Raw genomic sequence first — 27696 nt, forward strand, 5'->3', positions numbered from 1 at the left:
ACAAATTCTTGGATGTCTAATTGAATATCGCATCATGTTGTATTATTGATACATAAAAACATCGTCTGCAGGAAAAAAGAACGTAATTGGCAGAGCCCATGTAAAAGGGAGACTACTCTGTTATTACTGAATCATTTGCCGTATAGTTATCTTTCTTGTATATTTCAAAAAGGTCGATGTTTTCGTTATTAATTTACAAATCTTTTTATTTTGATTGACCGAAAACCACAGTAGCCAAAAGTACCCAGTTGTTATAGCCATTGATTAGAGAATAAATGTCTCGCTAAAAACTACTGTCTCACATAATTTTTTCCAGCAAAATAGTGTAAGGGAAACAACTCTTGCAATATTAATAAGACAAGACATCTTCTTTCCATAATTGAAATAAAATAAACATAATCAAAGACTTGTAACCAAGGGAGATAATAAACATGTTTGCATATAAAGGGAAGACAAAAACACAAGAGAGACAAGAAGAAAGAACAAAAATATTTCATAATATTGTTTTAATACTTTAAATAACATTCATTTTCATGTCATAAAAATCATTACACATACATCAACAACAGAATAATACATATATTTAAATAAGAATTTGAGTGATAAATTACTTTGGAAATAAATATCATTCTATTGCACTAAATCAACATAAAACCTTACCTTAATAATTAAGATATATGAAAACTGATGCATGCAGCACAAGAAAGTTCAAACTTTATTAAACACTGAGTCAATTTATTGGATAAATGGATGGTATCTCTTGGGTTTTTTTTTTGTTTGTTTTGTTTTTTTTTTGTTTTGCTTAATATTATATATATGTATTAATATTTTTGGTTGTATTCACTTAACATAATAAGTATCTCATTGAGATAGTTTGAGATTTTCAAATATTTCTAAGATTGCTTTTGAAAAAAAATATTGAAAATTTCTAAAAATGCAAGTGAACATATAAAATCTTTATTTTCCGAGTGAAATATATTGCATATTAACAGTAACCAAAATCCAAAATTTTATAATTCACTCATTTTCAAACAGTTATAAATACTTGTATGATAACAGGTCTATTATATAAATCTCTGATATGACTTATATTTCACTGACATGAGATGAACATTAATATTTCAATAAAAAACAGACATTAAAAATAATGTTTAATTAAAATCACATTAATTTTAATAATTTTTAAACGAAACCTTTCTAATCTATAATTATAACTGTTTCAAATTACAAAAAAAAAATTAAACAAATACCTTAAACTATAAAATTATAATACAAGAATAATAAATAAAGAGTTGACAATTTCACATTTGGCTATCTACAAATTCATTGCTGGTGCAGTTTGACCTTTAATCAGAGGTTAAAAGTCTAAACTTTGACCTTTTATCAAAAATTCACAATCTGACCTTTGACCTTTTATCAAAAGTTTACCGTCTCACTTCTCATCAAACGTTCAACTATGAACTTTGAACTTTCCTATAATTATGTTTTATAAATATCCAGTCTCTCACACACACAAGAGTTGGCATATAAGTTTTTTTGGGAATGAGGAGGTTTTCTACTGTACCACGGAATCCATTTCTTTATGTGGCTGAGTTTCCTTTCCCGAAACTGGAGATCTAGAGCTTTCATTTGGACTGAAATAGAGAAAAATAAAATGGGTTCTTTTAAAAAAGTAATCCTTCCCCGATATTGAACATCGAAAGCTTTCATTTGGACTGAAATAGAGAAAAATAAAAGAGGTTCTTTAAACAAAGTAATAATTCAGAAAGAAAAAGTTGTAACCTTAGTGCAATAACTGATAAACTCCTATTTAATTTAGAGGAACTTGTTCCATTGCTGCACTACGTGATGAAATTAAATTAAATTTAGTGTTTTTTTAAGGAACAGCTTGAGGAGTTATATTTTAAATCAAAAGTTTTTCTCCAAATTATGTTTTATCTTAAAGACCCATGAAGCTCCTGAAAATGCTATTATTTTTATTACTCAAATACCCTTTTTTTTCTTCTTTTTTGTTGTTGTTAGTTTTCATAGAAATTTTTCAAGTTGTTCATATAGCTGAGCAATCTTTTGCTCTTTGGCGATAAGCATAGTTATAGTGATAAAGATTTAGTATAGTTGTGGGGATTTAGATTTTAAATAAGTATTTTGTATAAAATTCAAAAAGCTACTTTGTTTACACTTTTGCTACCTTTACCTTACATTACTGCATGTTCAGTGCTACTTTCTTCAGTTGTTAATCACCAAGCATTACTTATCTCACTTTTCTAAAAACAAATCTAAGAAGTATGGATGTCTGAGGCATGATGTGCCTTTAAATAATACTTATAAGAGCCGCGTCACGACAAAACCAACATAATGGGTTTGCGACCAGCATGGATCCAGACCAGCCTGCGCATCCGCGCAGTCTGATCAGGATCAATGCTGTTCGCTATCCGTTTCTCTACTTGTAATAGGGTTGGTAAGCAAACAGCATGGATCCTGATCAGACTACACGGATGCGCAGGCTGGTCTGGATCCATGCTGGTTGCAAACCCATTATGTTGGTTTTGTCATGGCACGGCTCATATTAATAGCTTTGAAGTGATGAGTATTTTGTCACAAAACAAAGTCTTCATTCATGTTATCAAGAAACCTCTGTTATCCTTTATTTTCCATTTCATTATAAGTTATAAAGGTTTTTGACAAGTTAATATATAGCCCTATATATAACGGTTTGTCTGCAAATATAACCTGAGCCACAAGGTGAGGGTTATATTGCAAACAATCATTTATATATGGCCATATAACCTGTAAGAATTATTTATAATAAATTTATAATACAGCAAGCTTTTTTTTTAAGAGAAAAAAGTGAAATTTGGTCATATATTGACAGCAGCCGTGTATATAAAACTATACCCAGTCCACCTGAGTGCCGACCAAGATCGACCAGCTCATTTGTCCTGATTGGTTGTGGTCCTGCACTGTTCACTATTTTGTCCCTGCTTTTTTGAATTTTCCCTAAAAATCATGAATGGTTTTGTCCAGATAAAAAGATGGACAAGTCTATTTAAGATATTTAGCATGGTATGGGTTAACAATTGCTGTATGATGCCAATGAGACAATGAAAAAAGTTTCACTTTTTCATTCCAAGAAGCTGAGCTTATAACTAAAAATTGGTATTGTCCTGAAAATAAGAATTTTTTTTAAGAACAAAACACTACAAATTATAATTTTATAACATAATGTCTAAACAACTTGCATAATAAACATAAGACCATCAATATAGCTACTCAATGTCAAACAGAAGTACTAAAATCCTTCCCAAATAAAATCTATCACATTATTTTTTTAGAACACTAACTACTGTCCTATTCTGAACCTGATGAAACTGCTTTATTGATTTTCTTTGCTTTGAATTTGGTAACGTCCATTGAAAGTTTAGGGGCATTTAATATCAGAATACAAGAAATGTGCTGCAAACAGTAAAGAGACGGGTCCGACAGCTTGGATGTGCAGGCTGGCCTAGCTTTATACTGAAAGCAAAAAAAATCGGAGGGTTCCGGAGGGACGGATATTAGATATTAGACGTATGTTAGATATTTATTTCTTGCATATTCTACCAGTTTCCATTATATTTTTAATTCTTTACCATGGATTCCATTGATTCTAACTATTTTCTTACAACAGCGTATGAAATTACAACTTCACTCAAAACAGCGAAATAACATCATCCTAAGCATGTGGTTTCAGTCTTAAGATACGCCGAAATGACGCCATTTTAATGCAAATGATGCCATTTTAAGGCAGTTCAAACGATAAAATGTGCTAAAATGACGCCATTGTATAGCATGAGACTCATCTGATGTGCAAGAAAAACACTTTCAGTTCCAGCAAGTAAAGGTCTACTTAGAGTATACTTGAGCCGCGTCATGACAAAACCAACATTTACAACCAGCATGGACCCAGACCAGCCTGCTCATCCACACAGTCTGATCAGGATCCTGGCTGTTTGCTTACAAACCTTATTACAAAAAGAGAAACTGATAGCATGGATCCTAATCAGACTGCACGATACATGCATGCGCAGACTGGTCTGGATGCATGCTGGATCCATGTTGGTTACACATGGCGCGGCTCATATAGAAAGAAACAACAAAATAAAGACCATCACAACATCTATTACTACCAGTAGACTTTATTCTATATGTTCGGACATGACACGACGGACCCTTCCCCTGCGTTTTTCAGAATGTTTGTGCCTGCCGTGAACCGGCGTAGCTGGCCGCTCAAACCCTCCACCTTCAGCATGTAAGTTTATATTAGGTGAGGAAATGGTAGAATACATGCCAGGATTATTCTTAATCTGTTCCCTGAAATACCCACATTATATATAAGCTGATGTATAAAAATATAGAACATTAAGAATTATTAACAAAATATGCCTACAGATGGGTAAAATAACTTTACGGAAAAAAAAAATCAAACTAAAGAAAAACGTTTTTTTGTAGGTTAAAAAATGTATATAATTATATTCACATAAATTAAGTAATTTACTGTTTTTATCAGTGAAAAAACTGCATTGTAGTGACAATAATATTGAATTATTTTTGTTTTGCGAAGCGTGGGCCTTGCTGGTGAATGTTTTAACATCATCTACTTTACACGTGTTGGTTTCCCACACATTAATGAAAACAGGTGAAAATTGCTGTGTTTTTTTCTTCTACTAGCCATAAAATAAAAAGAAAATGTGTTTGTTTTATCTGAATATGCTTAACATATTAACACATAAGAAAACACCACATTTTCACTCATAATATGCAGCTTGTGAAAATATTGCAATTTTCTTATTTGTCAGTGGAACATATACATGATATAGCATATTCACTCAAAACAGACAATTATTCTTTATAGTAAAATTATTATTTTTGTAATAGGCCAAAAGCTTTTGCCGAAAGTCTGATGTTGCCACAAAGCTATGCCTTCTCATAAAGTAACAACAGCAACAATGTTTGCTATTGAACCAAAGGTATATAAAGACAAGTTCAGAAATGCGGGTTAATGATCTGACGCGTACAAGAGGTACGAAACCAAGACACCATCACCATCCTAATTTTGGTTTACCATGCTTTGTCTGCAACAGCAGGCCTTTTCCCAGTGTCAGCATGGGTCAGAATATCAGACTCATTCCTAACAGCAAATATGCTTATTTTTTCCCAATCTTTAAAACAATTTCTCAATATCTAAATTAATGAATTTGATGATGTTCATTCTGATATGAGCCGTGTCACTACAAAACCAACATAATGGGTTTGCGACCAGCATGGATCCAGACCAGCCTGCGCATCCGCCCAGTCTGATCAGGATCCATGCTGTTCGCTTACAGACCCTATAACAAATTGAGAAACTAAAAGCGAACAGCATGGATCCTGATCAGACTGCGCGGATGCACAGGCTGGTCTGGATCCATGCTGGTCGCAAACCCATTACATTGGTTTTGTCATGGCGCAGCTCATATGTAACAAACAGATGTTTACTCACATTTTATCTTCAAATATTGTTGTTTATGTTATGCATTAATTGATATTTGTGTTGGTTAGAATAAACATTGTTGCACAATTCAAATACAGTGGGCCAAAAGAGCATGAAAGGAGGTTTAAAATGGTACCAAATATTTTTCTCAATGAAGCAATTTTACAGTACAAAATTTTCAACACCGACTTAGGTTCTTTTTCCAAAAACAGCTAGGAAAAGACCTGAAATAGGAGAAACTCAGTAACAGATTAACAATACATGCACGGAGCTTACCTTCGGTTTTGTTCATAGTCTATCTGCTGCTTAAGAAACATGGAGTTCTTCAGTAGGTCTTGAATATTTGTGAAATGGCTTGAACTTTTATGCATTTCATGAACGGCACTGTAAAATTCAGAGATAGAAATACAAAAATGAGTGTAGGTTTAAAGCTGCATGCCTCTAAATAAGCCATAATATTTCACGAAAATCAAACTTGAGAAGAATGTACTATGATTCTAAGAAAAGGAAAAAGATTCAAGTAAAAAATTAGATGCTATGTGCAATTTATGACTGATTTTGAAATATTTATCACCATATTTCTCATGCGTCACTAATGCAGTAAGGGCTACTTTCGCATATTTTTACCTTATTTTAGTAATCTACGTGGATCGTAAGTGCTGTTTGCAATGTGTAAATTACTTTCTTTGATCACTTGACAATATTTTACTTTTAAAAACATTTTCAAAATTTTCATGAAAATTACCATGAATTTGGAGGCATATTGCTTTAATACTAAAGTTATCAAATCTTATGAGTTGAATAAAATCATATTTACATAAGCCTCTTTTTCAACGAGCTTACTTCATGACGTAATGAATCTAAATGAATATTACATTCTCCTTATCATATATCTCAAATTAATACCTGTTTTCAGTTACAGATATCTGGAAACCATTTTTGTATTTTTAGGTATGGTGACCTTGACCTTGACCCCTAGGGGGTCAAAATGCAAAACCAACCAGGGTCTTCATATAGGCTTGCTATACACCCAGTTTGATTACAATATCTCATTCCTAACTCTAGTTATTGTCCATAAACCATTTTTCTGTTTTTAGTAACAGTGACCTAACCTTGAACCAAGGGGGTCCAAATGCAATACTAACCAAGTCTTCACATAAGCTTGCTTTACACCAAGTTTGATTACATTATCTCATTCCTAACTCTAGTTATTGTCAAGAAACCATTTATCTATTTTTAGTAAAGGTGACCTTGACCTTAACCCCAGGGGTTCCAATTGCAATACCAACCAGGGTCTACATAAGGTTGCTATATATACCAAGTTTGATTACAATACCTCGTGTCAAACTCTAGTTATCATCTGGAAACCATGAAACCAATTTACCTACAAGCTTCCTACTATATACCCCCCTAAACTTCGTTTGTTGGGGGTATAAAAAGCTTTTGAAAAATAAAAGCATTTCTGAGGCACAATGGGCCTGCAATTATACTAGAACTTACTTTGCAGCATATTCAGCATCAAATGAGGCCCCCTGTACTTTCTGCTGTAAATCTTGTACCTCATGCTAGAAAAAGATAATGCTCTTCTATTTTATTATTCATAAAAAAAGGAAAAGACAAATATGTCTTCCTGACATTAATTACAATTTGATAAAATGACAAAATCTAAGAAATTGTACACAGCACTGAATTGGTCTTCAACCAGTAAAGTAACCAATCAGTCAGCCAAAAAATATTAAATGGACCAAAGTCAAGGTCACTTAAATCCTCCATTTAAGAGGTCTCAAGTATATGTAGTATTTCTTATATTATACCACATGTTACTAAAACAATATGATTATAAAAAAGTGCTATACATGCACAGGAAAAAAATCATTACTGCTTGAACAATATTTAACATATAATGTACTGCAAACTTTTAGCAGTATAAGATTTTTGTAAAAATGTTCTGCATGGTCACACACCACTTAATCTAAGATTACACTTTGTTGGTTTTTTTTTTTTAGTTTTATGTCATTCTAACACAGAATAGGTCATGTCTTGACCAGCTTAGTTGGTGTAGGAAGTTCTCAGATGTCTTCTCTTGCATTAATTCAGGCAGAAACGGGCATCTAAGTAGACACATCAACATTCCAATCATACTATTAGTACCCACTCATCTGACTCCCTGTACTTTTTTTTGTCAAACCTCAAATCATCATTATCATTTAAAAATTCTGAGATACTCTGATATAAGCAAAGTTAGAATGCATTTATATAACATATAATATTATTACCTAGTAAAACCACCCTGCTTACACAAAATTGAAAAGTACCAGAAAAATTACAAGTCTAAAACACAAAATTGAAAAGTACCAGAAAAAGTATCTATTAAATTCCAATCCAATTTTACACTTTCATAAATATTCCAATAAAAATTTTGGTAATTTATTTATTCTCATACATGTACATCTAGAGGCCAAGGAATTTCCTTTTCCTCCTGTTTATCTGAACTGCTCTAAAACATTATTTCAAGGCGGAGATGTGATACTATTTAAGTACATGTACATGTATTGCCCTTGAAATATTCCAAAATATTTATTTAAAACGAGGGCATAATTAATTTCTGTTTTAATTTTCTGAATTTCTCATTTTTAGAATTGGTGAGAAAAAACATTAAAATCTGCTACCAGTATTTTAGAAGGCCCCACCCTTTGCCCACGCCTCTTGTAAAATCTGAATGTCACAAGTTTACCTTTGTCTCAGCTAGCTGTGGTAAACATTTTCTCACATGTTCCTGTATTCTGAAGAAAGCCAAGGAAGGTTCATTTGCTATAATATTCATACTTTCAGATAACTTCTCTGTCACTGAAAAATATCAAAATACATTTTTTATTTTCTTATTTAACATTTTGACTTATCATTTCATAATCAACAGAAAATTTTTCAAAAAACAGGTGCTGTCAGCAGCACAGTATGATCAACTATTCTAAGTGCTCAATAGTTAAAAATAAAGCCTGGATAATGTAGAATTTTTAAGTTCAAAAAGGGACATAATTCTGTCAAAATCAATACAGTTACAGTGACCTCCCATTATGCTCTCAAGTAAGTGTGTGTAATTTAAACTCATTCCCTTCCATATTTATGGCGATACTAACTTACACGCAACAAACTTAACCAAAAGAGTGACACTGATGCGGGTGGGTTGTGTGATTACAATGGTTCTACCTATTCTTCAAATTGTCAACCTACATTTTGGTAAAAATTCACTCATTTTAGATAGAGTGAGACTAAAAAAAGGATTGAAGCACCACACTAAATACCATATTCCGGTACATACCGGACAAGACGTTTGAATGATAAAATGCTAAAATCTCGCCTTTTCACCTTACGGAATGAACTTTAAAACGTCTAATTCATCTTTTCACACCGATATATACGATAATGAATGAAAAATGTAAGAATCGGGGAAAAAATTGATATTAGTTCATTTTGTAGACATGATTTCTGAAAGCGTCTAATGCTCCAATCCTGTATTGAGCTAAATCCTTTTAGATAACAGCATTTTCAGTATAGTAAAACTGAAATGTTGGAGTGTGAATTAATATAGCAAATATAATTCCTCACCATAGTGCAGTAACAAATTTAACTCCCTATTATATTGTATAAGGAGTTAACTTATTACTGCACTAAAGTGACGATATAAACTAGATACAGGTTTACATATTACATAACATGTAACAAAAAGGAAGCAATGATGAGAATGTAAAGTCACTTAATACACCAATAATTGCACATACATTATTATTCGAGACCTACATCAAAAGGAGCACTTACCTTAAAAAATTACTTCCAGTCCCATTATGTCAAAAAACATCAGTGGAGTGAGTCCCTTCAATAAATGAGAACCTTATACAATTATAATATACAAATATAATTCATGTCTAACCTTTCTTAGTTTTAGCCTCCAGCTCTAGATCAGGATTTGCCTCTTTAAACATTTGTACCTGTGCCAATCTGTTATACCTACTGTCACCACCTGCAGTTAAGATAACTACCTATATATTTTACTATTATTAGAACCAGGGATAATCCTGAATGGATGGGTGGGACCTATAAAAGAGAATAGACACTAGGTAGTCAAAATATATGGACATGCCAAAGTTAGATTCTGAGATATGTTTGTTTTTAGTTAGAATCTGGCTTCTGGAGGGGAGATATTGTCCTTACACAAATAGCACATTATCTCAATATCTCAACACGTAGAACAATTAGTTGGACTAGAGAAGATGTACAAATGAGCTGTGTCAAGACAAAACCAACATAATGGGTTTGCGACCAGCATGGATCCAGCACAGTGTGATCAGGATCCATGCTGTTCACTGTTCATGCCGTTTGCTATTACAAGTAGAGAAACTGATGGCGAACAGCATGGATCCTGATCAGACTGCCCGGATGCGCAGGCTGGTCTGGATCCATGCTGGTCGCAAACGCACTATGTAGGTTTTGTCGTGACGCATCTCAAATTATATAAATTTCCTCACCTTATCTAACACATTTCAGCTTTTGTGTGGCTCATTCTAACTTATTATACTAGTTACTAGGAGTTGAGATTTTTTGGATGTGAGCAATTTAAGTGTGATTCTCAAAAACTAGCTTTGTATATTTTGACTGTGGGATGCATGATACCGTGTAATATTGAGTTACGGGTTACCGTTTTGGCAAATTTCCAACAACTACATGTATGCTCTTGGTTTTATCATTTCACGATAAGATTGAGTGTTGTCCTTTTAATGCTGAGGTACCGGTTCAAATTTCTGTCAAGGTTGGTAAAGGTCAAGGTTGGTAAAGGGTCAACTCTGCCCTGTACCAACTCGGCACGGGTCAACTTGGGCCCTCTATCAAAAACCTATTAGGATATAGATTGTTTAGTTTATAAAAAATTTAAGAAGTCAATAACTATATGCAAAGTATTCACAGGTATGATCACTAACAAACAGAAATTGAAAAAGTTGGCAGTGAACATGTACATATTATTTGAAAGAAGAGATATCAAGACAATAAATGTTTAATATAATATAATTGATCTTTAAATTGAATTTTATTACAATAAATGTAATTGAATTTAACACTGTTCTGTAACACTACCAATGCTGTTTGAACAATATATAAAATAAACAACATTTGAAATAGGCAAAACATGCATATTAATCGTAAATTCTTCCAATCTCTACAAATTCACATACAAATAAGGGCTGGAGCTAGGTCAAAATTTTAGGGAGAAGTGACTTCTCCCTCCTGCTGATTTAGGGAGAAGTGAGGAGACTTAAGGGAGGAGTTGGGGGACATATTAAGCGTCATCTGGAGAATTATAAGCTATGAAACTTTACAAACCAGAAATAAGAAACACTTCTCAAATAAACAATTCTACTATAAATCTACTTTACATAAATGTATACCAATAGCAAACACACTATTACATGGGTGAAAGTTGAAAATTTGGAAAAGCCTGAAAACTTTTATTCATAATCATTTCCCTACATAATCTAATAGTCAAACATGATGAAATTTGTCACACAAAAAAACCTGAGCTTCAGGCATATGCCTGAAAACTTGCATACATGCATATCCTGTATACATGTTGTGAGTATGTTTAGTTGGTAACAATTTTCAGGGCAGAGCCACACCTGTGGGCAGAGCAGTGCCACTTGCCATTGGCAATGGGTCAGACTGGTCATCATCTACAATTTTCTTTAAGCGATTTGCCCACAAGCCAGAATGTTAAAGACATTTAATTTTGTATAATCAGACAGCGTGTTAACTTTACGGAGTTCAATGTACTAATAAAATATTAGATACAAATCTTCACAAAATTTCAACAGATTAGTGCTCCGAAAAGTTTTTCGAACATATTCACACCTTTAAGATGTTGGGCAGTGTTTATCTTTACTCGTCAAAACACCGCAACAATTTTCAACAATTTGTCTTTAATCATGCAATCGGCGAAAATTGATTGAACCTGTCACCATTTTGTGTAATTGTCAACAATTAGCCACAGTATGTTAGTGTGTTGCTGATTGGTCAATGCAAACTGTCTCAGATACAACGCGCGTTCTGATTTGTCAATTGCATGAATACATAATGAGAATGATATACATAGTGAACTCTTGCCCTGCGGCGTGTATTACACTTTGTTGATGTTGACACGCGTTTTTAACTAGCCGATTAACGGTAATTGGTTGTAATTGAGAAGTAAATAAATTGTTAAGAGACCTAGCATCGTAAAAAAGTATGACAGACCACTAAAAAATCGGGCGACTTCAAAATCGCTTTGAAGTTTGTTTTAGGCGAAGGCGAAGATCCGAAGGCGACTTCTTCGCCCAAGTCACCCCCTAGCTCAAGCCCTGCATTGCAAATTGGTACTTTCATCAATAAAACTTTTCAATAACCTTGAGTAGAGCCTGAGGTATGTTACTGTGAAAATATTAAACAATGAAAGTTATGATGAAAACATTTAAAAAGTAATAAAAGTAATCATTACCAGTAATTATGGGCCGAGTTGACCTGTGCCGAGTTGGAACAGGGCCAAGCTGACTATGGGGCCAAGTACGTTTTAGGGCCAAGCTGACCCTGATTTGTCAAGGCCAAAAAATTATTCCAAATATACTGGCGGAGCATGGACTTTGTCAATTAAGTCCCTGACTGAAGTGACAACACAGAGCTCTATATTATGAAAAGAAATCTTCAGCTTTACAATACATGTATACAATTGATTAGTTCATTATGGTGATAGGTGTTTAAGCCAGATTTACGTAATTTAAACAATCATTAATCAAGGCATATATGTATTCCCTATACTTAGTAAACCGAAGTTAAACATACAGTAATATCCGAAAATAATATTATCCGGACATCCTTCACTTGAAACACTGTTTATTACCACGTTAATAGTTACCAAGAATGAAATACTTGCATTCGTATAAAGTGTACTTTACCTTGCATTCTCGGTTGAGGTTCTGTTACATAACTAAACGCATTTTCCATTTAACTAAAATTGAAAACAAGAGGGTTTTTTAACATCTAAAATATTAAAAAGGCTAAACACTGCTAAATACTATATACAGGTGTAACACCACTAAATATTTTCCCTCGATCTGTTTATAATCCTGTCTTCCGGGAGCGCAATACTTGTCTTAACATGGCCAAAATTTATTCCGCAATCCAAATTTAAGCCTGCTATAAAAGATGCAATATAGATCAAAACTATCAGCACGTTTAGTGACCCGTGCCATTACGAAACATAAATTAATTTGTAATATACTGTATAGATAGAACTACGGTAGAGCAATCCCAATGTACACGTAGGACAGCGTGGATCACAAGAATCTTAACAGAAACAGCAAGGCCATGAATTAAGGCAACCAGTGTGATCTTCAGACAACATAAAGGATTAATTAATGCTTGGAAATAAATTCTGCAGGAATTTTGAATTCAGGATTAATATTTTTAAAAGAATAGAGAATCTAATATAGCTAGAACGAGACCTTCCGCCAAATTTGGAAAGATTAAAAGTCTACCTGATAAAAGTTGAAAATTTGTGTTCAAGTCGTTTACCTTTTTCATAATTTACTTTTTATAGGATATATATGTGCTTTTGTCACAAGCGTGTACGTTATTTTGCCCCAAGTTTCATGAAAGGTTTATTATTGTCAACAATTTGGCACTTGCTTTTAAAAAAATATATTGTGCAAGCTGAACAAATAATCCAGAATACTTCAATAGGTGAATTATTAACATGTTATCGCTTTACAAGTTTTTGAATACATGTATGTATACTTTAATAGTAAGAAAATAAGTAGTCAAGTGCAAATTTTTGAAATTCCCTTTAATTTACCAACGTTTTGGCTGAATAGTCTTCTTCAGGATACATAAATAAAAAGTAAACAGGAAATTATGTCAGCGTCACGTACATTACGTCAATAACAATTACTTTTTTTTTCATTTAAAATAGAATCTCAACATGTGATCTACTTGTCAAAACAAATACAGAATGAACAAAAATTGCAGAAGCGCAAGAGACAAAAAAGTTTACCGCCAATAATATAAGCGACCAATAGAAAGTTGTTTACTGTCTACGTAATGCATAAATTAAAATCCACCAATGAAAAAGAGTTTTTAAAAGGTCAAATTCATCCAACCTTATAATTAAGTTACATTAGTTTAAAATAAACAACATTGTCAAGTTTAGCTGAATTGACTATAATTATATTTCAAAAGATTGACCATTAAAATGCAGATTGATCAACAGTTGATATTTGAAATTGAAGGGGATAAAATATAAATCTGCCTAAAGTATACAAAGACTTGCCCACTCATTTTTTTATAATCTGAACGTAAGAAATACATTTGATCTATTTGTCAAACAAATACAGAATGAACAAAAATTGCTGAAGCGCAAGAGGCAAAAAAGTTTACCGCCAATAATATAAGCGACCAATAGAAAGTTGTTTACTGCCTACGTAATGCATAAATTAAAATCCACCAATGAAAAAGAGTTTTTAAAAGGTCAAATTCATTCAACCTGATAATTAAGTTATTTTAGTTCAAAATAAACAAAAATAAAAAATAAACAGGAAATTATGTCAGCGTCACGTTCATTACGTCAATAACGATTACTTGATTACATGTAAACAGGTTCAAAACAATATGTTGGACAAACTAGTCAACAATGCTTCAAACGTATAAATAGTTAATTATAGATTTGATATACACCATTAAGCTGAAACTACTACAACTGTTTCTGAACATTTTAATAGCCAAGGACATACTATCAAGGATTTCTCATTTATGCCTATTGATAAAGTAACACATCTTTGGAAAAGACTTTTAAAAGAGATTTCCTGGATATATCATTTGGATAGTTTATCACCAAATGGAATGAATTCCAAAATTTTATTCTAATATCTATCAATTACTAAAAAGTATCTTAGTCAGTTTTACTGGTGTTTTTACTTTATATATATTAAATAAACTTTATAAGGAATTGAGCAATAAGATAGCAAAGACATCAAGTATGTCGCACCTTGTAATGTTACCGATTTGTAATACGTTTGTGCTTTAGGACGGGTTGTATAAATCAAGCAGGCACAGTTCCAAATGTTTTTCATTGCTAGGTATTTTTACACTAGTGTCTAGGTTCTAATAATGATTCTTATTGTTTAAAACTCACCGTACCGCTATGCCAGTACGCCGAAACATGTATCTAGAATGGATTACAAACGAGATTTCATAACCATTTTGAGAACAGTATCATGTCAGAATTTTAGTATACATGTATTAAGTAAAACAATTATGTATCTTTTTTATTATTTTCTCCCCAAACTTTACAAATTCAAATATTAAATTACATTTAAGGACATAAAATACAATCACATTACAGGACAATATACAATGTATGTATAACAATGGGATTATCATTACATGTAGTTATTAATTTAACCTTTTACCTCATATAAACGTGTTTTGACGGCTCCCCCCTTTTGAGGTCTCAAACAGTTAAAAGAATACCCTGATTAAGCCCCAAACACTGTTTTTCGTCAGAGAAATGTTGTTAAAAAAGTGATCACTTTTTCGCCGCCGCCCCCATCAAAATGGTACATCAAGTTGTTGCCAAAAGGGGGATGTGCCCCCTCCTGTTTGGGGGGTTTGAAGGGGGCGGAAGTCCCCCTCATCGCAAAGAAAATTTTGGACATTTGACAGGTTAAAAATGGCCTCAGGTCGATCTCAGGGTAACTAGTAACCAACTCTGAAAAGCCTTTGACTCGATCCATTGAGAAATTACAGCGCTTTGAAATCAGTTTTGATGGAAAAAAACAAAAACAATGCAAAATAGTGATTTTCGCAATTTTGAAACGTCCCCCGTTGCCATTGTAACAGGTAATTTACAATTGAGCATACTTTTGCAGAGGGTATGGTCCAGTCAACATTTGTGCCAAGTTTCACCAGTGTTGAAGCATTTTTCATAGTTTCATAGCAGTTTGAACTTGTAACAGGAGGCCTTTCAATGAAAACGGCAATTTTTCACAATATGCTCAGGCGGTAAAAAGTAAATACATGAATCAACTAAATTGCATTTAATTGCTTTACAGTCGAATGTACTTTGAATTGTATCGTTTAAAGATTTTCAATAGTTTTATTCTTTCTTCATAAATATGTAATGGGTCATCCATGGCCTTTCCTGATAACGATAAAGTAAAAACCTCTGACATTACATAAATTGTTTTATTTATTTAAGCTTCTATAGCTGCTCCCACAGTTACGATCTAACCAAAAAAATAGAAAGAAATAAAGAAACCCTAAAGAAACTAAAGAAACGCTGTTTGACGAGTAACAACCAAAATGATAGCATGCAACCTTCTAAACTTGACTTGACGTTCTACTTTACCTCTCCACTTCCGAACGAAAAGTACAAATTTAAGTATATGGTTTTGCAAATTTTAATGAATATACGATAGGAATTTTAACCAAGCAAAGCACCTCTCAGGAGATTTCCTTCCGTTATCATGTAGCTTGGTTAATGATTGTCAATATTACAAGGCTTTATGGAAAGTATCACTTTTTTCACTAAAACACTAAGTGTCTTTGCGATAACTGACAAGCATAATTATACATACATGTCATTTCGATGATCCATAAAAAATAAATAAAATCTTTAACATCTCGGTGTTAACATTGTCTTCGCCATGTTTTCTTTTTCAGTAATACGTATGCTTTAGCTTGAGAATCAGTTAGTTAGTTATTTTTCATAACGTTGTTTACAGATATGAGTTATGTTATATGTTCTGAAGGTCATAGGTTTCAATTTGACGTCATGGTTCACATTCCTTTATCCAAAACGGAAATAAAATACCACTTATGCCACTCATATACACACACGGACCAACGCACGCACGCACACTAACACACATACACACTTGTAAGCCATCCCAAAATTTAAGTACTTACAATATCTAGGGCAAATTATAAGTGGTACAATTAAAATTAGAGGTGTATTGAAGGGAAGAGGGAAGACGGGTGGATAATTACAACGTAAAGGAAATGGATCCAATAATTAAGTATTGTCATGTATGCAAAAGTTCTTTATTTTCTAATCCTTCGCTTGCACAAACGAAAAGAAATTATTTTTTCTCTTTATTAATTATAATAAACAACGAGAAGACATCAGAAATGGTTAACTGCATTGATTTAATGATATCGATGAGTACACAAATAAATTCATTCAAAAATCATGGAATGACAATACAATGTATAATTATATAAGGATAAGATAATATTTTCATTTACAAAATTTTTATTTGCTTTTGTTTTGTTTTTTACAATTGGCTTCAATCTCATTTCGTTGATGTTCTATTAACCATCCTCCTACACTACGTAAGTCTGGAGTTCGTCCCTTTCCACTTCGTTTCCATAGTGACGTGAGCAGGAATCTAGTTTGATAAAAATGAACATGGTTCAAACTTCCTAGAGGTAATTCTCTCTTAATTGTCACTTTATTTCCATTAATCACCTTTAAATTAGTAAAATCCATACTATAGCTATCCTTTGACTTTGTCTCGTACAATATATATTATCATATATTAGTAAAATGGCAACTGTCGTGTTGATTTTATTTACAGATGAACTGTACGTTTTCCTCATTAAAGGAATTCCAAAGCACGTTTTCTTTCTACAAAAATTTGCCCTATGTCTTCTTTGGTTTTCCCTGAACAGATCAAATTGCAAAAATCTGGCATAACATGAAGAACTAGTTCCCTAAAAGCTTCAAGAGGTTGGTTGTTGTTGAAACATTTACGGGTAAACGATTTAAATGCACTCTCATATGAAAATATCTGCAGGATCAGGTTCTTATCAGCATTGTTAAATAAACATTTTTTATGCAGGTGTAATAATCGTTCTGCCTCATCTCTCCATTTCCTGAACTCGGGGAAAAGGTCAGGTTTTGAAATTGATAATGCGACGCAATGATATAATTTAGGAATTTTAAGCAAGATACTACTACCTTCATCGAGGCAGTCTGACAGGAAGCTGATGATGGCTTCCTTATCTTTACCAAACACATAACCTCTCAGCAGATTTCTTTCCGGTATCATGTAGTTTGGTAAATGATTATTAATGACACAGTGCTTTATGAAACATATCGCTTTTTGAATAAGATTTACTAAGTGACTGGGCGATAACTCAACGGAATCTGACATTTCCATGACCCAGAAAATAACATTTTTTACTACATATGAAGTCAAAAAGTTACATCTAGGTTTCAGTAGTGTTTTAGCCATGATTTTTAATAATACGTATGCTTTAAGTTGAGTATCGGAAAGACTTGACACTAATCTCTTTTCTGCTGTAGTATAACATATTCTCCATTCATATTCTTGCATGTCGCTTTGTTTGTCCCCAATTGGTACAATATATCCTTCCATCTGGGATACTTCATTCACAACCTCGGATGTAGGCCATGCGTGATTCCTTGATCTGTTTGTCCACCTGTTTAAATAATTACCCCCATAGAAACAAATACAAAATACTACATCTGTTTTACACGATTGTTAATGAAGGCAGGTCCTGTAAAGTTAATTAAAATCCCCACTTCCTTAAAATTCATTATATCAATTGCAAAAACTTTGAACTGTTCACTAGATAGGTATTTTTTCCCTGATTGCGTACGATATTTGCTGAATAGTTGCAAATAATTCATCAATACACCATAATATGGATTCATTTTAGAAATTAAAGCTATTTTTGTGTAACCTGGTGCCGTACAAGTTCGGTCACTTTCAAGAACTACGATGCTACTATTCTCGAAACCTTCATCAACGCATACGATATCTGGAAATATGAACATCCCGTCCATATCACTGTCGGACAGCTGGACACCTTCGCCTGCACTGCCAACTGCTAATGTTGTAAATGAACAACCAAGTTCACATTTGACTCTATGTGGAATTATTTGAGTAGAATCGTCTGATACTTTTGAGCGAAGTTCAATTTGCTCTTTACTGTACCCAAAACTATCCAATATAGTACATAATGATAGAGACAAGTTCTTGTCATTTGTAGATGACATTGTGGGTCCATAGAAGCCGATGTTCCTGTTTAAGAGTTGATTTTCTTCAATGTCATGGCCCTGGAAAAAACAAAAACAGCCAAATGGATTCCTTTATTGCATTTAAAATGTAAAAAGATACTTCTTAATCTAAAAAATAAATGAGTGTGAACGGTGATTAGTAGGTAAATAATAAATGGAATGTAAAACTTATCAATTAATTATACGATTTATAGAAGACGACATAAAGTTCATTTTTTTAACTAACAATTAACTTGTGTTAGAGTAGTAAATAGCTGCATCGCAATTTTAATTATGTTATAAGATGATATTATATGCACTAATACACCCAACTTATAAAGAAACCACTCACAACAATGTGAAACAGGGAATATTTTGTTTAGTATTTTATAGTGTTAATTTACAACGAATCCATTTCCATGCATTTTAAAATAGAGCTTGTTTAGTAATTCTTTGTTTTAAGTTTTTATCTATTTTTCAACCGCCTCCGTGGTCGAGGGGTTAGAGTCGATGACTTCTAATCCAGTTACCTCTCTGGCGTGGGTTCGATCCCCGGGAGATGCTTTGGTAGTTTAGCGCGGAGGAAGGTAGTCTAGTACTGGTGTAACTCTCCAGGAACGATGGTTAGGAAACTATCCGCCTATATGACTGAAATACTGTTGAAAAAGGCGTAAAATGAAACAAACAAACAAACAAATTATCTATTTTTCATCTACCCATTTATTCATCTATGAATTAATTTATGCCGAAAGCTTATACATTACTCTACCCCAGAGCATGTGCTCTAATAAAACATAGTGTCAGTACAATGATTCCCCGCTTTATTTTGTAATAGTGTGCAAGTCATTCGGGATTACTGATTCTAGTACAGTTAGTGTTTGGACATAAATCCAGTGCTAGGGAACATGTAACACTATCTAGAGTTTCAAAATGTTTGGTATAATTACAATGATCAGTATTCAGCCAGATACAAACACGTGTATCGTGGTGCTTCAAATGTGAGACATGCTCATGTACACAAAGCGTGTCGTGGTGCATCAGATGTGAGACATGCTCATGTACTCAAGCGTGTCGTGGTGCATCAGATGTGTGACATGCTCATGTACTCAAGCGTGTCGTGGTGCATCAGATGTGAGACATGCTCATGTACTCAAGCGTGTCGTGGTGGGCATCAGATGTGAGACATGCTCATGTACTCAAGCGTGTCGTGGTGCATCAGATGTGAGACAATGCTCATGTACTCAAGCGTGTCGTGGTGCATCAGATGTGAGACATGCTCATGTACTCAAGCGTGTCGTGGTACAATCAGATGTGAGACATGCTCATGTACTCAAGCGTGTCGTGGTGCATCAGATGTGAGACATGCTCATGTACTCAAGCGTGTCGTGGTGCATCAGATGTGAGACATGCTCTAGTACACAAAGCGCACCTTGGTGGCACAAATTGTGAGACATGCTAATGTACTCAATGCGTACCGTGGTGCACCAATTGTGAGACTTGCTAATGTACTCAAGGCGTACCGTGGTGCACCAATTGTGAGATATGCTCTAGTACACAAAGCGTGTCTTGGTACATCAGATGTGAGAAATGGCTCATGTACTTATAGCGTGCCGTGGTGCATCAAATGTGAGACATGACTCATGTTCTCAAAACGTATCGGTGTGCACGATTTGGGGACACCTGATCCATGTACTCAAAACCTACCGCGGTGCCACCAAATGAGAGACATCCTCCTACTCCACAGCGAAAATACATTACTTGTTCTTAGTTCAAGCTATCAACACAAACCAATCAAAACGTCAGAATGCCATGGTAAAAAAGCAGGGAAGCAAAATAACAGAAAAACCCCAACACACTATAGTTTATCTCATGACATGGTATTTTGTCCTGTAATTATAATGATTATACACAATATTTCATAAAAATGAAAAGTGAATGTTATAATTTACAGTAAATCCATTGGTTTGAATACATTTTCCCTTTTCCCCCTTTCGTTTTAAGTACTTTTAAGCTTTCCATGAAAAACTGAATAAGCAAAAAAGAAAACATACCATTAAAAATTAAATCTCAATTGGCCCCCTCATTTAAAATTTTAATATGACTTTTTTTTCCCTAACAAAAAAATAAAAAAAACGCGTTGGGGTTAAAACTTTTAAAACTTTTTTTCCTTTTTCCTTTTTTTGATTTTTATAAATGAACCCGTTTTTTGTTTTTCCCTTGGGCCATATAAATTTATTTTTGCAAAAAGTTCACGGGGAGGAATTACTTGAAATTTTTTAGGGGGAACACAAAATGCAAAAATGGGGTCCGTTTTCCCGTTTTTGTTGTGAACAATTTTCAAAATTTTTTGGGGTAATTGGGAAATTTGAATTCCAAACAGTTTGTTTTACAGCGAATTTTTGGGTTTTTTCTAAAAATTTTTGGGTTAAAATTGTTTAAAAATGTTTAAAGATCCCAAAAACCTTCTTCGGAAAACGATGGGATTTGGGCCACAACCCTGTTGTAAAACCCCCTTTAAATTTCCCTATTTCCCGTTTTTTTTTTAAAACAACATGCCCCCAAAATTTTTCATACTTTAATTTTTTTAAAAAAAAAAAAAAAATGAATACTGTGGGATTGAACAAAAAAAAAAATTTACAACCCTTTTCAAAAAGGCACCTTTAAATCATTAGTAAATTACCCCCAAAAAAGAAAGGGCAAAAAATCATTAATCTCTTTTTCCTTGGGGGTTAGTAAAGCATTTTAATTTAAAGTGATTTTTATACAAAAAGTTTTTTTTAAAAAATTCACCCTTTTTTCTTTTTTAAATTTCCCGGGGAAAAAAAATTTTTATTGGGGAAAATAAAGGGGGAAAAATTTTGATCGGGAAAAAAAATTTTTTAAAATATTTTAAAAACTTTAAAATTACTTCTTGTAAATATACTTTCAAATCCTTTAGTTTTTAGCGTTTAAGGATTTCCCTTTTTTAAAAATTTTCGAAACAGAGGGAAAACTAATCTAACCAAAAAAGTTTTAATTACAAAAAATTAAGAACAAAAACCCAATCACGTTTTTTTTCCCCGGGGCTGAACAATACAATTCGAGGAAAATCTAAAACAAACACCAAAAAAAAAACCCCCATCATTAAACAGGTTTTTAAGTGATTTTGGAAAAAAATTTTTTAAAGACAAAAACATCCCTTGGATCTAATCCCCATGTTCAAAAAGAAATTTTAAAGGGTCAGGGGGTTTCGTTTATAAAAACCAAAACTGGGGACCCTTTCCGTTTTTAAAAGAAACTGTTTTTTTAATTTTGAGCCCTTAAAAGTTAATTAAAACTTTTCAAAAATTTTAATAGGGACCCAAAATGAGCATTTTTTTCTTTAAGGAAATTGTAGTTTTTGGGAATTTGTTTTTTTTGGAATTTAAATTTCCCCCTGGGAGAATGAATTAAATAAAAACTACAAAATGGGGTAAAGAAGATGAGTTTTTTTCCCTTTTTTAAAAATTAAAAACTTTAAATTTGAATTTTCAACCCTAATCATTTGTTTTTTTTGGGTTTTTTTAAAGTATAATAAAACGTGAAGAAGAAATTTCAATAAAACACCCGAAATTGTTAACTTTAACATTTAAAAGGGGGTTTTTTAAAAAAATCAAATAAAATTCAATCTATGTTCCCTATGCTTTTATTATATAGGAAACGTGAAATTTTAGATAGGGTGAATTATCCCAAAACCTTTTAAAAAGGGATTAAAATTAAAATTCCCCCTTTTGTCAAAAGGTACAGGGGAAAACCCCGGTTCCCTTGGGGTTTGTAAAAGATTTTGTTCCCCCTTTTTCTTTCAACTTTAAATAAATTTTTTCGTCTGTTTATTTAAAATTTTTGTTTTTTTACCCCCAAAAAAAAACAAAGCCTATAGGTTTTAGTTTGTATTTAGAGTTAAGGGGGGGTTTAAACCCGGTTTTTTGCCAGGTTTTAAAACAGAAAGAAAAAACCAAAAAACTGGGTATTTTGGGGAAAAGTTTAGGATTTAGCCTTTAGCTGGTAAATAGGTTTAAAAGCTAGTATAATGGAATTTTGATGTATAAAAAGTTAAAAATTAATTTTTAAATTAAATTTATAGTTGATTTTAAAGGTTTTTGGCCCTTGGGATTAGGTTAAACAAAAGGGATTTAATTTTTAAACTAGTTTTTAAAATTATTAGCTATATAAAGTTTTAAAAATGTGAATAAAGTTTTGCCTTTTTATTTTAGGGTTTTTAGCTATATATAGGTTATAAAAATAAAATATATAAAAATAAATAAGGGTTTTTAATTAAGTTTTTTTGCTTGGGATTTTGGTTAAACCTTGTGGGATAGTTTAAAAGATTTTTTTTATAGGGTTTTACTAGTAAATTTTAAGAAATTTTATATATTTTTTTGTTTTAAAAATAGGTAAAAAGCTGGTATCTAGGTAAAATTCCCTAATAAGGGTAAAAGCTTTTATATAGGTTTTTTAAACTTGTATAGGGTTTTAGCTGTTATAAAGGGTTTTATTTTTTGTTAAAAATTTGGTTTTTTAGCTGGTATAAAAAAAGGGAATAATAGGTTTTTTAGGTAATAGCTGGTGGTCGAGGGGTTTTAGCTGGATATTTGGTTAAAAGCTAGTGGGGATAAAGGGTTTAAAACTAGTATATTAAGGGAAATAACTGGTTTTTTAGGGTTTTTAGCTGAATTTAGGGGAAAAGGGTGATAATTTTTTATTGGTTTTAAAGGGGGTAAAATTAAAATAGTTTTGTTTTAATTTGGGAAAAGCTGGGATAAGGTTTAGCTAAAAATTTTAGGTTATAAACTAGTGTTTAAAGGAATTTTAAAAGCTTTGTTTTTATAGGTCAAAGCGGTATTAGTTTATAAAACCTTGTTTTAAATTTAAAAGTAGTAAAAATAAGGTTTTATCTTTTTATAAGATCATAGCTGGTAAAAGGTAAAAACTGGTACCCAGGCCAAAAGCTGGGATAATAGGTTTTGCTGGTTTATATGATTTTTTTTGCGGTTTTTAGGTTAATTTGCTGGTATAAAAAGATTTAATTTGCCTTGAAATTTTGGTTTTAGTTGTATATTAAAATTATAGTTTGGTTTTCTAAAGGTTTAAAAGCTGGATATTAGGTTTTTTAGCTGGTTTAAATTTTGGGTTAAATAAGTATTTGATCATAGTGGTTTTAAATTAAACTGGTAAACTAACCAAAACTGGGTATATAGGTTATAAGCTGGTATATAATTAAAACCCGGTATAAAGGGTTTTAAAACTTGTATAAAAGAATTTTAATTTGCTGATATAAGGGGTTTTAAGGGTTGAATACAGGTTATAGGGGAAAAATTGGAAATACTTTTTAATATATGGTTAAAAACTAAATATAAAAGATCATAAACTGGTAAAATTTGGTTAAAGTTGGTAAAACTGGCAATAGCTGGTAAAATAGGTTTTTAGCTTTGGGATGTAAAAATTTTAGTGGGATATAAAGGTTTTTAGTGGTATATAGGTTATAGCTGGGATAAAAGGTTAAAAAGCCAGTATATAGATCATTTGCTGGTATATTAAAGGTTAAAACCCGGTAAAATTTGGCAATAGTGGTAATATAGGTTAAAAACTGGGATTATTTTAAAATTTTATTTTTAAGCTTTTTATAAAGTTTTTTAAAAGCTGGGATCTAGGTTTTAAGCTTGGGTATAAAAGGTTAAAAGGGTGGTTTTATAGCTAAAAGCCAGTAAAATAAGACATTAAGGGTGGTAAAAAAGGTTAAACTGGGGAAGTAAAGGAAATAGCTGGTTTTTTATGGGTTTTTAGGGTGGTTATAGATTAAAGTTGGTTTAAAAGGGGTTTTGGGCCCGTATATAGAATTTATAGCTGGTAAAATAGGGTTTAAACTGGGGGATTTAGGCAATAGCTTTTTATAGGTTAAAAATGGGATAATTTGGGTTAATGGGTTTTTATATTTAAATTTTAGCTGGGATTAGGTAATTAGCTGATAATAGGTTATAGTGGGGGAAAAAAAAAAAAAAATAGCTAAAAAGCCAGTTATAGATCAAAAAAGTGGTATATTTGGGTTAAAAACTGGATGTAGGAATTTGCCTTTGGGATAAAGGTTTAAAACCCGGGATATAGATTATAGTTGGTATATTTTTGGTTAATTTGCTTGTTAAATAGGGTAATTTTGCCCGAAAATATTTGGTTTGCTTTTAAAAAAAAGGTTTTTTGCTGATATCCAGGTAATAGCTGAAAAAAATATAAAAATAGGTTTTAAAGGGTAGTATAAATTATAAGTTTGTTTTTATAGGGTGGTAATCATTAAGCTGGTTTAAAGGGTTTTTGGCCCCAATTTTAAAAAGATCAAAAGCTGGGATAATTTTGGGTTTTAAAACTGGGTTTTCCAGGGAAATAGCCCGGTATATAGGTTATAGGGTGGGGATGTTAAAATTTTAGGGTGGTTTTATTTTGGGGTTTTTAGCTGGAAATAATGTAAAGGGTTTATATTTTTGGTTTTTAACTTTGTATACAGGGGTTTAGCCCCGGTATCTTTGGGGAAATAACTGGTATTTAGGTTAAAAGCCAGTATTAAAGAAACTAGCCCCGTTTTTGGTTATAAAGTTTGGGAAATTTTAAGTTATAAAATGGGATCTAAAAATAACCTTTGGGAAATTGATCATAGCTGGGAAAACCCAGGTTAAAACGCTGGTATTTTTAGGTTTTATAGCTGGTATCTAGGTTATAGCTGGGGATAAAAAGGGTTTTTTAGCCAGTATAAAAGATCATAGCTGGGAAATAGGTTAAAACTGGTATTCCTTAGGGCAAAAGCCCGGTATAAATTGGTTATGCTTTGGGATGTAAAATTTAAAAAGTGGGAATAAAAAGGTTTATAGGCCTTTGGGAATTTTTGGGTTTAAAAAGCCCGATAAAAGGTTTTTGCTTGGTATAAAAAGGTTTAAAAGCTTTTGGGATTTTTGGTAATAGCTGGTAATTTAGGTTAAAACTTGTATATAGGTTTTTAGCCAGTTATAGGTTTTAAACTTTGGGATAATTTAAGGGTTTAAAATGGTATCTAAGTTTGTAGCTGGTATTTGGGTCATAGCTTGGGGGAAATAGGTTTAAACGGGGTAAATAGGTTATAAACTGGGGATATAAAAGGTTTAAAGCAGTGTAAAAGGTTAAAGCTTTAAAATAGAAATTAAAAAAATGTTTTTATATAATAAAAGCGGGTTTTAAAAATTTAATTTTTATTTGGTTATAGCTTATATTGGTTATAGCCCGTGTATAGGGTAAAGTTTGTATAAAAAGGTTTTGCTGGTATTTTAGTTAAAAATAGCTGGATTAAAAGGTTAAAAACTTGGTTCTAGGTTATCGCTTGTTTAAAAGGGGAACAGCTAGTATTTGTATTAAAAAGTGATATCCCAGGTAAAAAGCTGGTATTTAAAAGGGTTTAGTGGTCTAAAGAAATAATTTAAAAAAATTTTTAATAGGTTAAAGCTGGTATTATTTTAAAAGCTGGTATATAGGTTAAAAGCTGGTATTGGATATTAAACTAAGGAAAGTGGGTTATAGCTAAAGGGAAAGGGTTTTTTAGTAGGGATATTTTGGTTTTTTAACTATATATTTGGTTTTTAGTTTTTAATATAAGTTAAAAGGTTTGGTACGGGGATAAAGGTTTTCTGGGAAATTTTTTAGAAAAAAATTTTCCCGGGAAATTTTTAAATTAGCGGTTTTTTCGGGGGGGTAGACCAAAGAATTTGGGGGAATTTTTAGCCGCGAAAATGTCAAATTATAACAAAACCGGGGAAAAATTTCTAAACTTCAAAAAATATAACATTAAAAAGTGCAGAAAAATTTTTTTATAAACTACTTTACACAAAAAAAAAAACATAAAAAAAACCCCGATGCCCATAGGAAAAGTTTTTAAAGAAAAATTTTTTTAAAGTTGTTATTTGGGAATATAGTTTGCCCACCCCCTGAAAAAAGAAAATAACAAATTATTAGTTAAATTAAACATGGCCCCCTTTGACGGTTAGTAGGGTTTGAAAAACGGGTTTACGTTTGTGAACATTGAATGACTTGGATTTTAATTTTCCCGGAAATAGGTGTTTAATCCCCCTTTGTTTAAAAATACAAATAAACGATCAAAGTGGGTTTCAAATTTTAAAAACAAAAAGTTTTTTTTTTTAAATGAAAAGGATTTTACAAATCCGATAATGTTAAAAAAATACGTTATCCGACATTTGAAAAAAAAGCAGTTTTTGAATTTTAAATGAGAAAAAAGGGAACGGGTTTGACCCAAATCTTAAATTAAATCCACGATAATTTAAAAGGTAAAGGAAACATTAAAGTGTCAATAGATGAAAAAGATCGAGTAAAGTTCCCCCTTTAAAGGGGCCCCACCTTTTTCAAAAAATAAAATTGAAAAAAACCCCAACAGCAAGGGTTTATGGCAAAACAAAAACGGGAGCCCCCAAAAACTGTAATATAGGCGTGGGGCTTAAAAAATTCGCGGAATTGGTTAAAACTATCCCGAAAATTTGTCCTCCGGGAAAAATGCGACGTTGTGAAAAAAGGAATTAAATTTTATCCCCGAAAAAAATTTCTAAAAAATACAGTAAGTTTTGGGTTTAGACCTTTAAAGTGCCGCCCCGGGTTTCTTTAATAGGTAAGGGGCGGTTGGGCTGGGGAAACGGGCGTTCCCGGGGGGATTCACGGGTATGGGACAGGTTTCTGTAAAAAATGTGCCCAAAAAACCCCGCTTTGCGGTCACTGAAACATTGCATGTAATTTTGTAAAAGGTTTATAAAAACAAACAAACAAACAAAAGAAATTGAATGGTCACGGGCCTAAATTCACGGATGATTTTGTACGTATCAAGCATACATGTATTTTTGCCATAGAAAACAACACAGCATCAGGATAAATCGGTATTATGGACGGTATTTTTTGGGATTAATTTATTATGGAAGTGTATGGAAACATCGATAGCGCCGTCTGTAACATGTGTTTGTATTCGTACGCATTTTGCGTGATTATGATTTGGCCGGAAAGGCAGGTTGGGTACACAAGCAAAACCAAGTCTAGATATTTGATTCAATGA

The 27696-nt window shown here is 32.6% G+C and overlaps 1 protein-coding gene across 3 annotated transcripts; it reads right to left on the reverse strand.

Annotated features, from left to right (window-relative positions):
• Window positions 1-501: 501 nt before the first annotated feature.
• Window positions 502-12613, reverse strand: LOC132725792 (BLOC-1-related complex subunit 8-like). Of its 3 annotated transcripts, XM_060710978.1 has the most exons (7): window positions 12484-12613; window positions 9438-9527; window positions 8244-8356; window positions 7010-7074; window positions 5786-5893; window positions 4167-4350; window positions 502-1634 (listed from the first exon to the last, which is right to left on the reverse strand). In XM_060710978.1, the coding sequence occupies exons 1-6, from the start codon at window positions 12530-12532 to the stop codon at window positions 4176-4178; spliced, it is 600 nt and encodes a 199-aa protein (XP_060566961.1). In that variant the 5' UTR covers window positions 12533-12613; the 3' UTR covers window positions 502-1634; window positions 4167-4175. The 3 variants fall into 3 exon arrangements, with proteins under 3 accessions (XP_060566961.1, XP_060566963.1, XP_060566962.1); XM_060710980.1 differs by lacking the exon at window positions 4167-4350; XM_060710979.1 differs by lacking the exon at window positions 4167-4350 and having other exon boundaries at window positions 502-1715.
• Between the last annotated feature and the right edge of the window lie 15083 nt (window positions 12614-27696).

This window comes from Ruditapes philippinarum, unplaced genomic scaffold (genome assembly GCF_026571515.1).
Source record: "Ruditapes philippinarum isolate M1 unplaced genomic scaffold, ASM2657151v2 ctg4196_1_1_1_1, whole genome shotgun sequence".
In the NCBI taxonomy this organism is placed as follows: domain Eukaryota; kingdom Metazoa; phylum Mollusca; class Bivalvia; order Venerida; family Veneridae; genus Ruditapes; species Ruditapes philippinarum.